General features: G+C 42.7%; 1 protein-coding gene across 1 annotated transcript; it reads left to right on the top strand.

The window, feature by feature from the left end:
- Positions 1-28: 28 nt before the first annotated feature.
- Positions 29-11,281, top strand: mcm2 (minichromosome maintenance complex component 2). Its single transcript, XM_086150169.1, has 20 exons — positions 29-93; positions 1,016-1,206; positions 1,289-1,461; positions 2,069-2,199; positions 2,342-2,480; positions 2,565-2,662; positions 2,745-2,866; positions 3,114-3,321; positions 3,422-3,556; positions 3,830-4,021; positions 5,420-5,513; positions 5,770-5,848; positions 6,162-6,333; positions 6,426-6,552; positions 7,083-7,195; positions 7,308-7,472; positions 7,921-7,995; positions 8,665-8,847; positions 8,927-9,082; positions 10,421-11,281. The coding sequence occupies exons 1-20, from the start codon at positions 88-90 to the stop codon at positions 10,529-10,531; spliced, it is 2,670 nt and encodes an 889-aa protein (XP_086006295.1). The 5' UTR covers positions 29-87; the 3' UTR covers positions 10,532-11,281.
- Positions 11,282-11,771: the final 490 nt, after the last annotated feature.

The following is an 11,771-nucleotide window of genomic DNA, read 5'->3' as shown; positions in this document are numbered from 1 at the left end:
TGAAACACGTGACATGTTCGCGGGAAAAGTGACCTCGCGTAGGAAAGAGTCTTTCCCACACAGCGGCGGATAAGACAGACCTCAACAATGGCGGTGAGTTAAAACGACATTAAATTTCGTCCAAAAAAGGAATTATTGAACGAAATGATGAAAAGGAATGTTTTAATACTCGTTTTTAATTTTGAGTTTGAATTCTTTGTGGTTAATAACAGTTGGACGTTGTTGACAATGAACGGCCTAGTCTCGGTGATGCATGAAGTCAGACCAAAAAAACAAAATTCCCTCAAAGACCAATCTGCTGAACTGAACACAACTACCGCAATATTTGACTCTAACATCGTTAATAACATTTCAAGTTTTGTTTGTATCCGCCGTGTCCCATTTTATTTGTTCTTACAACATACCCAGAATGTGTTGTGGGGGGCTTTTTCTTATCGTTACAGAATCGGTAAATAAAATGAGTTTAATTACTTGTAGCATCCAAATATCAGCCAGTGGCATATATTCTTGCCACCCTGCAAACAACTGATCCTGTTTACTGTCTTTGACATACTCATTTACTGATGAACATAGCACAGAAATGCAATTATCTAGACTTCATGACAAGCAGACGTACCAATCTCAAAATGCTGCTTAAACATACCCAGCTTGCAATAAATGGTTATTTTGTACTCTTCACCCAGACATTTGGTGTAGTTTGTTTTCATAACAAGTATTCGCAACGCCATTTTATTGGTGAGTTTATAAGTGCAGCCAGTTTAACCTATTCGAGATACAATCTTGTCTCTGCACGTCATATAATCATTATTAAAATTGCCTTCTGGTGTCATTTGCACAAACTAGCACATTCTAATTGTTACTCCTTGTACAATGCATTTAAATGTTAAACCTCATAGTTTTATACAAGCACATTTTTGAATCAATCAATGAGGGTAAAGTTGAGTACCCGCGAAATTATGTCTTGATCGGACTGCAAGTCATTGGTAAAATAAGAACAGTGTCTTGCTGTCACCAGGATTCCTCCGAGTCGTTCCACATGGCCACCAGCCCCAGCCAAAGGTCAAGGAGAGGAGACCTGACCTCCAGTCCTGGCAGGGACCTGCCCCCTTTTGAGGATGAGTCTGAGGGGCTTCTGGGTGACGGAAACCTGCCCGAGGAGGAAGAGGATGGGGACGGAGAGGAACTGATCGGGGACGGGATGGAGAGGTGAGGATGGGGATATCTGGGGTTATATAGACCCAGAAAAAAGGTTGGACAGATGTCAGACTGTCTGGCTCTCCTCCCTCAGGGACTACCGGGCCATCCCAGAGCTGGACCAGTATGAAGCAGAAGGTCTGGACTTGGACGATGAGGACCTGTCAGAGATGTCACCTGGAGCCCGTGCTGCTGCTGAGGAGGCCATGAGGAGGAGGGACCGAGAGCAGGGCATCAGTGGGCGCCTGAGAAGAGGGCTGCTCTACGGTAAAGAGAACAAATGGACTGATGGGTTTGATATCATGGTGGAGGCCTGGTCCAATACCCAATTTTACCAGTATAACCAGGAAATGTGGAAAAAAAAAACCTATTGAATTTGGAGGGGTAGAAATTAAAGAGATTTTTAAATAACTGCCTTCATTTTTCCACAATGAAAACTTAATTCTGTCATTCAGTTCATTTTTCACTAAATTATTTACTTACCTATAAATCTGCAACATCTTACTTAGACATGACTAAATTTGCAAATAAATGTTGAAAATTGTATTAAAATGTCAAAGAAGGAGAGAGAGGATAGGAGGACTACCAAACAAAAGAATGCAATGACAAGAAAATAAGAATAAGAACAACTTTATTTATCGCAAAGGAAATTGTTGTGCCAGAGTTTCAAGTAAAACACAACAATAATAAATTATGGTAGGCAATTGCATAAAAAAAAAAAAGAGTAAAAAAATGAGTATATGGAAAATCACCCACAAATTAGCTAAGCCTTTTAAAAACATAAGGTGTGTTTTCCCTCACTGTAACAAAAAAAAAAAGACTATTTACATAGTCTTAATTTGTCATGACAAATTTCTCATTTCGTCTGCTCCAGACAGTGAAGATGAGGACGATGAGCGTCCGGCAGCTCAGCGGCGGCGCCTGGCTGAGCGCGCAGCAGAGGGCATAACGGATGGGGAGGATGAGGAGATGATCGAGAGCATTGAAAATCTAGAGGACATGAAGGTTTGTTGACAAATAGTAAACTACAGTTAAGAAAAAGCCAGTTGTTAAATTGTCCTTATCACATATAAAAGATGTACAAACACACCCGGGGGTTGGGGGGGCGGATAATTGAAAATCAAAAGCCTCTGTTTCCTGTCTTCAGGGTCACACAGTGAGAGAGTGGGTCTCCATGGCAGCGCCTCGGCTGGAGATCTACAACCGCTTCAAAAACTTCTTGCGGACCCACGTAGATGAGAATGGGCACAATGTATTCAAGGAGAAGATCAGTGACATGTGCAAAGGTTATTTATTTATTTTCTTTTTATCCTCTAAACTTATATTCTGGTGAACCTGCTGTGCTTACCTTTGACCTGATGCTTCTGCAGAGAACAAGGAGAGTCTGGTGGTGAACTATGAGGATTTGGCCGCCAGGGAACATGTCTTGGCCTACTTCCTGCCGGAGGCCCCCGCCGAGATGTTAAAGGTCAGTTGAGCAACATTAGGAAGGGAGAGACTGAACCCTTATTCCAAGCAACGTCCGGACCAACCTGGTTATCATCTGCTAGGTGTTCGACGAAGCAGCCAAAGAAGTGGTTCTTGCCATGTACCCCAAGTACCACCGCATTGCGCATGAGATCCACGTTCGCATCTGCAACCTGCCGCTTGTGGAAGAGATCCGCTCACTCAGGTAGCAAAAGCCTCTACAGGTCACGTATAGAATACTAGTCATGAAGTAGGGATGGTGGGCATTATTTCCACATAAAACCTACGTGTGTGTGTGTGTGTGCGTGCGCGCATCAGTTTTCTCATGCATCATGTTTTGAAGGAAAATGACTTTCAGTCGTAATCCACAAGTCCTTTCCTAAGTTAACACTTAAGTTGCAATATCTGGAACATTTGGCTCAGTCCAATAACACCCCCTCTGCTGTTTACAGGCAACTGCACCTGAATCAGCTGATCCGGACGAGTGGCGTGGTCAGCACCTGCACAGGCGTGCTGCCCCAACTTGGGATGGTCAAGTACAACTGCAACAAGTGTAACTTTGTGCTGGGGCCCTTCTTCCAGTCCCAAAACCAGGAAGTGAAGCCTGGTTCCTGCCCTGAGTGTCAGTCGCAGGGGCCCTTTGAGATTAACATGGAGGAGGTAAGTGTCCCCTTCCCCGCTGCACCTTTGGTCACGAGGTATTAACCCCACACCAGTGTCTGAGACATTACAAGTGAGCAGTTGTTCTCGCTCCCCACAGACTGTCTATCAAAACTACCAGAGAATCACTATTCAGGAGAGTCCGGGCAAGGTGGCTGCTGGACGCCTGCCACGCTCCAAGGATGCCATCCTTCTGGCCGACCTGGTGGACAGCTGCAAGCCGGGAGATGAGATTGTGAGTCCGAACGCAAATCTTCCTTGTCCTGCATATGTCAATGCCTGAACAAAGAGGGTGAAATTGACTGATTTATGGGTCCAGAACAGAGAAGATGCTGTTGGCCTCTAAGTTAACAGGGAAGGAATGTATTTGAAAAACTGAAAACAATGACCCTCAGGTCCACAGGTAGAGCTCAGAGGGACATTTTTATGACTTGATCAATTGGGTGTAAAGAAATGACAGGGACAAGCGTCTTGAATAAAAAGACTTGCAACATCTCCTCTTCCTCAGGAGTTGACAGGCATCTACCACAACAACTATGACGGCTCCCTCAACATGTCCAATGGCTTCCCGGTTTTCGCCACAGTCATCCTAGCCAACCATATCACATGCCGAGACGAGGGTGTCGCCGTGTCGGAGCTGACAGATGAAGACGTGAAGGCCATCATCGCCCTGTCAAAGGATGAGCGCATCGGGGAACGGGTGAGGGTTGCATGATATTCAAGTGTCCGAATGGTGGCATACCAATTTTTCAACATTTGATACGCACTTTGTCCAAAATTTTTCATGCCTAACAACACGAATGTCTTGTTAAACAGTAATTACCACATGAATATGCTTTTCAAGTATACTGTGATACTTCGGAATTTACAAACCCTGTCGTACCATTTTTGTTTTTTGGGGGGGGGGGTTATATAATTCCACTGCAATTTCTCAGGTACTGTGCTTTCCGCACTATAAGGCCACTATAAGGATTATAAGGCACACCTTCAATGAATGGCCTATTCTAAAAAAAAATTCATATATAAGGCGCACCATATTATAATGCGCATAGAATAGAATCTCCAGTAGTGGCTGGGGTTGCGTTGTGCACCCACTAAATGGAGTTGCGCTGAAGGGAATGTCAACAAAGAAGTCAGATAAGTCAGTCAAACTTCATTAATAGAATACAAACCAATGTTCTGACAACTCCGTTCACTCCCAAAACAAGTAAGTGCATTCACAATACGGTACCGTACGTACCGGTAGCTCTTACCGGTATTTGCGCCAGCTTCATTGAAAACAATGTATTTCCAACTCAATTTGTCACAGTTCAAAGTGTTTCATAAAAAGAAAGCACCAAGAAGGAACGCCTCTAAATTTATTGATGTTAATTTTGCATGTTTGCCCTCGAATTATAGCCATCTCACTTTGTTCCCTCGTAAACTCTGTTTGTTCGTCTTTTACTTGGAGCAGGTCATCTAGTTGCTTCCTCCACTTCCTCACCATTTACTCGTTAATGTTGAATTCTCTCACTGCTGCTCTATTCCCATGTTCTACTGCGAGACTGATAGCCTTGTGTTTAAACTCTTCGTTGTAAGCGTGTCTCTTGAAAGGAGCAGTTTTGGGGTCTTTACACACAGACACACACACATATGGAAATTAAACTGCATCCCTTCTACGGGACAAAATGGAGTCGGTGGCTGCTTCCCGTCGTTGTGAGACCTCTTGCGGCTCAATAATGATCCATATATACGGCACAACGGATTATAAGGTGCACTGTCTGTTTTTTAGAAGATGTAAGGCTTTAAGGTGCGTCTTATGCGTCTTAGTGCGTCTTGTTGCGGAAAATATGGTAGATAAATCAGATGTGTTGAAAGTATCAGGTTTGATTTATGTCCGTTTTAGGCGTGTATATATATTTATCGTCACATACATATCAAGGTAGAACCACAAGGGAGTTTCCTAAACATTGTAGAATTTGTGATAATATTTTGAAAAAAAACCCCAAAGATTTTCAAAACATATATATAGTCACGATTTGTGGAAACACAAAGCAGTAAAAATAAACACACCAGACTTCATTTCCTAATATTCCGGCTCCTTGCTGTTGTCCTCCAGGTATTCGCCAGCATGGCCCCATCCATCTACGGCCACGAGGACATCAAGAGGGCGCTTGCCCTGTCGTTGTTCGGAGGGGAACCCAAGAATCCAGGTAGGAACTGAAACCTCAGGGCACTGCTGTGTTTTCATCACCTGATTAGCCTCATTGCGAAAGTCATAATGAAACCTGCCATGCTCTTATTGTGGCGGCAGAGAGGAAACTGACACCGGCAACTAGTGATGTTTTGATGGCATGGATGTGCGAAATACAGAAATTTGAAATCGGTCAATTTTAATATCCCTTCTGTTGACGGTAGAACTTCCATCAGCTGCTTGAAATTGACCTCTGACCATTGTCTGTCCTCCAGGTGGGAAACACAAGGTGCGCGGAGATATCAACATCCTGCTGTGTGGAGACCCGGGAACTGCTAAGTCCCAGTTCCTCAAGTAGGAAACACAGTTTCTGACTTTTCAAACTTTAAAGCCATACACAATTAGAACAATTCATTCATGGGTCAATCTTATTCCATAGTTTTTCAGATATAATGTAAAATTCCACACAAGAATTTCAACTTCAACTCCCAAGATATTTTAAGATAACTTACCAGTCTGTCACTCTGACTTACAACAAAAAATATATAATTAACGTGATAGTAATTCTCTGTTTACCAAAAGACCTATTGCATTGTAACTTAAAATAGTAAGTATTTCAAAGACAAGCTTTTTTTCAGATTTAAATTTATCGTTTTGTCATCCTCAGGTACGTGGAGAAAGTGGCCAGCCGGGCAGTGTTCACCACTGGCCAGGGGGCGTCAGCTGTCGGCCTAACTGCCTATGTGCAGCGTCACCCCGTCAGCCGGGAGTGGACGCTTGAGGCCGGAGCCCTGGTCCTCGCCGACCGGGGGGTCTGTCTCATCGACGAGTTCGACAAGGTTAGCCCGCCCCCGTCATAAAAGCCCAGCCAATGCTGTGATTTGGAAGGTGCTGATCTGACTGTGTCTTTTCTTCTTTTTCTCCTCCCCAGATGAATGATGCCGACCGAACGAGCATCCACGAGGCAATGGAGCAGCAGAGCATCTCCATCTCTAAGGCTGGGATTGTCACCTCGCTGCAGGCCCGCTGCACAGTCATCGCCGCTGCCAACCCCATTGGTGCGTCAACCATGTCTAGTCCCCATAGAGACCATTTTAACAGCATGAATGAAAGCTGACATTTACTTTTTTTCCCATCCAGTAGCTTTTCTTCAGTACTTTCTTTGTTGAGTTAAAAGTACTTGATGAAAACATTGGTTTATAACTTCAAATACGGACAAGTTTTTATATCAGTCTCTGTTGAAGACTGTTTTTTTTTAATTAATTTTCAATTGAGTTGTGTTTTTTCATGTGATTCCTTTGGTAAATGACTTTAAAGCTCAAATGCAGGGGTGTCGAAATCCTTTTAGCTCAGAGGCCACATGCAGGAAAATCTATTCTCAACTGGGCTGGAAGGGTAAAGTCCTGGCATAATAATAGTTTCTTTCATCCAAAAAAAACTGGCTAATTTTTATTCTTCGCAAAATAACCTCACAGAATGGATCAGGTCTGCAAACCATATTAATTAGCATTAAAGTTTAACAACCCTGCTCTAGTGTCTTGAAAGTCCCATTTTTTGTGTTGTAAACTTGACTGGCTTGTGTCTTCAGGCGGCAGGTATGACCCCTCGCTCACCTTCGCTGAGAACGTGGACCTGACAGAGCCCATTGTGTCGCGGTTCGACGTTCTGTGTATCGTCAGAGACACCATTGACCCCGTACAGGTATACACAACACACACACACTGGCCTCCACTGAGATGTTTCCAGCAGATGGAATGTTTAAAATTTGAATTCATATTTTGCCAAACATAACGTCCACATGCGATTCCGCCAGGATGAGATGCTCGCCCGCTTCGTGGTGGGCTCCCACATCAAGCACCACCCGAGCAGCAAGGAAGCAGGCGTGGCCTTAGAGGAGGTGGTGCTGCCCAACTCATCGGACGTGCCCACGATCCCTCAGGAACTGCTGAGGAAGTACATCATCTACGCTAAGGAGAGGGTACGTAGGCTTTCACCTCGAACAATAAACTTTTTCTAAGAAGGAAACCTGTTTTAAAAACGTGTGCGTGCATTTCATTTGAGGTGCCTTACCTGACACTCAAGGATAACACGCAGCACAAAATTCAGATTTAAAAGAAACAATAAAAGTGAAAAAGTTGTAAAAATAAAGTGATAGAGCAGTTAGCGTCAAATGGAATAAGCCACTTTAAACAGATGTTTTGAGTTATGGGTGTAGTGAATTGATGTTTCTGAGCTTTTTTTTTTTTTTTTTTCAATATTTTAAGTCTTATCTTGTCAAAATCTTCTGTCCTATTTTTTTTTTTTTACTTTATCTGTAAGTGTTACTTTGTAATCATATTTCGTCTCAGAAAAGTAGAACTGAATATCCATCAAAGGTTTAGATTGAATCATTGTGTGCCTATGTGTGTGCATTGTTTGGTCCACAGGTTCACCCCAAACTCAACCAGATGGACCAGGACAAGGTGGCCCGGATCTACAGCGACCTGCGGAAGGAGTCCATGGTGAAGCATTGCCCAGAAATACCTACTTCAGAAAAGACTTTCTCTCCCCACTGCTTTAGGAGGGGAAAATCACCTCTAACTCCAAATCTGATAAAACAGACTCCAATGTCCAAACATGAAAGGAACCATGATTGTTTCTGATTTTAAAGATTCTTCCACAATAGTTAAATAAGACCATGAAAAGTGTTTCCCAAGACAAAAAAAAAAAAAACGGGCAGATTAGTTAAGACAAAAAATATTTTTAAAGTTAATTTGTTGTATTTAATTTGTTTTTGTTGGCTAATTAGTTAAAAGATGGAAATTGTAAGGGGATTAGAGGACCAAGGACACAAGAAAGCATGAGATATTAATAAAGAATAGGTGTGGAATTGATACACAGTTCGATAATAACTAAGCAGATTTGCAAGCACTAATCAAAACTCTTCCATCCTCTGCTGCTTATCCTGCACTCAGGGTTGCTGGAGCCTATCATAGCTGTCTTTGGGTCACATATACAAACAACCATTCAATCACTCATTCCTTCAGGGCAATTTCCCAATTTTTTTCAAATTAACCTGCATGTTTTTGGACTGTGGGAGGTTGTTAAATTTAGATATAGAAATCGACAAAAATATCTTCAGCTGAGAACCAAACCCAGGGTTTGATTATGTGACTGTCTTGTGACCTTAGGCCACCGGTAGCATCCCCATCACAGTGCGTCACATCGAGTCAATGATCCGCATGGCGGAGGCCCACGCCAAGATGCACCTACGAGACTACGTGCTGGAGGACGATGTCAACATGGCCATCCGCGTGATGCTGGAGAGCTTCATCGACACGCAGAAGTTCAGTGTCATGAGGGGCATGAGGAAGGTGAGAGGCTGCCCCTGATTGGTCGTGATGCAGTGGCGCACCCCCCCCTCCCCGATGCTGACTCAATGTCTTTCTCCAGACGTTCGCCCAGTACCTCGCCTTCCGCCGTGACAACAATGAGCTGCTGCTCTTCATCCTCAAGCAACTAGTGGCCGAGCAGGTGTCCTACCAGAGGAACCGCTACGGAGCTCAGAGTGACACCGTGGAGGTGCCCGAGAAGGACTTGCAGGACAAGGTAGGCCCACGTCACATGACCACCCGCTGTCTGGCATATCCATAATGGTTGGAGTGATTTGGTGCCAACGGTCATCAGCATCAGAGTAATCCAATATTCAACCGTTTGTCAACATTTGACACAGGACACTCCCAAAGACTGGTGAATCAGTAACGACACATTCAATGAAACTTGAGACATTTCATGAAGAATATAAGCTCACTTGGCATTCTCAAAAAGATGGATAAGGGATTTTTTTTCATGGTTGACAATGTCCCATTCTTGTCTGATGCAGATTTTTTATCTACGCTATCTAGCTTTCTAGAATGCTTAGATGGCGATAGTGTAGATTCTAGCCAAATGTTTCCTAATTTTGAATGGTTTGGGTTACAGGCAGGCCAATTCAGCCAATATGCAAGTCAATATGCCAGGCCTCTCTTGAAAGAGACGTCTGGGTTGGAGTATCTCGAGTTTTAAAACCTCTGTAACCTTCTAAGCATCGATGGTGCCTTCATAGAATTGTAAGCTGCCCATGCCATAGGCACTAATGCTCCTCTCCCTTCAGTCTGCAGGATGTGGTTTCTGTGGTTTTCAAAAAGACTTTCAAACCTTGATTCATCTGAACAAAGAAAAGCTTTTAATTGTGCCTCACCATTCTTAATGAGCTTTGGCCTAGAGGAAACTATAGCGTTTATGGATTTTGTTCACAAATGGCTTCTTTGCATAATAAAGCTTTCACTTGAATTTGCGGATTGCTCAAAGACCGTATGGTGATGTCCTGCCGATAATCGGTCCAGCTTTTATTGAAGTGCTGCCCGAGGCCGTGAAGAGCATCCAGTTTGGACCTTCAACATTGAGATTGCTCCTGATTCAATGAGTCTTTTAATGATGATATACACTGTTGATGGTGGAATCATCAGTGTTTTTGCAATTACAATTATCTTTAATTGTTTCACAAGTTTTCAACGCAAACCCTATTAAGTTGTCAATTCCTACTCCATTCTATTTTATTTTTTAATTGGTGCTAACAACTTTTCCAGGCCTTTGTTGCCGCTGTTCCCAACCTTTTTGAGATGTGTCGCTGCCATCCAATTCAAAATGAGCCAATATTTTTCATGAAATGGAAAAATGTCTGTTTCAACCTTTGATATGATGTTAGTGTTATTGGTGTATAAGTTTAACAAAAATCTTGTTTTTATTTACATTTTACACATTGGCCCAACTTTTTCCGGTTGTTGATGCTTTCTGAACTCACGACCGCTTCTCTCGGTTAACTTTTTTCATTTTTCATGTTTTTATTTTCTGCCTTTGATACGATGCCCTACGACTCCTCACCTTCTTCCTTCTGTCTTCCCGCAGGCAAGGCAGATCAATATCCACAACCTGTCAGCGTTTTATGACAGCGACCTTTTCCGCTCTAACAAGTTCAGCCACGACGCAAAGAAGAAGTTGATAGCACAGCAGTTCTGATTATCTCCTCTTCCTCCCCTGCGCCCCAGACACCAGTCCTCTCAAATCTGGAACAGAGATGGATTAAACAAACTTTCATCAGACTTGTAGTTTTCGCTCCACCTATCTTAGAGAGAGCGAGAAAGAGACAGGATCAAAAAAAGTTCATCCAGTTTGGTGACCAGTGGTTTAATGTTAGTGACAGCAACACCTATTTCAGCCTTAAAGTTGTTGTAACTGGATAATTAGATGAAGTAGAGAAGCTAAGGAGAAGCTTCTTTGCTGATTCAGTGTGTCTCTCAGATTATGTAATGTAAATATATGTACATATTTGTTTACTTTTTTTCTTTTGTCCACCCATTCCCTATTTACTATTGCGTAAACTCACTTTCACCAAAGTGTTTTCTGGTCTTGGAACGCAGCAGGTCAAACATTACTAGAGAAAGTATGTCAAAGTTTGAATTGTCTCTTTCAGCAGAATCACACTTGATGGTGTTGGTTTTTTGATATTAAATATGTTAAAGGTCACTCTTCATTCAATCATCATGTCACATCACAGTGGACTAATAAATGCCTGACCGATGGACCCCAAAACAATAAAGGTTCCTCTAGGATGTATATCTTATTGCAGTATAAATCTGTTTTTCAATAGTTACCTATAGACAAACATTGTATGTGTGTATTCCTTGTGTTTTTAGGCCAATTTTCTATGTTTGGAAAAAATAAAATGTTCTGTGAAAAAATGACCAAAAAATAAAACTAAGATAAAAACTTGGTGTGGCTAATACAAGTGGTAGCATAATGTAACCCAAGTTAATTCAGTCCCACCTGGTTTGGTGGATGGCAGGGTCACAAGTGTTTGGCCCTTTTATCCTGGGGTTTTGGACCTCATTTGGAAAGAAAAGCACTTTTTCCCCAGGATTATTGCGTCACATCCCTAAAATCCGATCAACAGGTTCACAGAGAAAGGCTGTAATTTCAAAATAATGCGACATAAACGTGTCAAAATATTTTCAGGATATTTTCTAGACTGATTTATTTTTTTTTTTTTAGAACCCCTGAGTTCAGTGGCTGGAAACCCCAAAACCTCACCGCAGGGAGAACCAAAAAAAAACAAAAACGAGGTGGAACTTGAACGCAGCAGTCCATCAGATTTAACGGCTCAACAGCGACACCAAGCGGTCACTCGGCGAAACAACCAGCGACCGTCCGGCCGGTTCTTTCCAGCGGCCGGTGATGCAGCAGAAGATCTCACGCAGTC

The sequence above is a fragment of the Fistularia commersonii genome, chromosome 7, assembly GCF_037954325.1.
Source record: "Fistularia commersonii isolate RoL2024-O1a breed Wild chromosome 7, RoL_Fcom_v1.0, whole genome shotgun sequence".
In the NCBI taxonomy this organism is placed as follows: domain Eukaryota; kingdom Metazoa; phylum Chordata; class Actinopteri; order Syngnathiformes; family Fistulariidae; genus Fistularia; species Fistularia commersonii.
Note: the sequence above shows the minus strand (reverse complement) of the source record. Positions and strands in the feature narration are given on the sequence as shown.

Coding starts and splice junctions, on each gene's coding strand:
- mcm2 (XM_086150169.1), top strand. Junction 6,553..7,082: donor CGCCGCTGCCAACCCCATTG/GTGCGTCAACCA, acceptor TTGTGTCTTCAG/GCGGCAGGTATGACCCCTCG. Junction 9,083..10,420: donor AGAAGGACTTGCAGGACAAG/GTAGGCCCACGT, acceptor GTCTTCCCGCAG/GCAAGGCAGATCAATATCCA.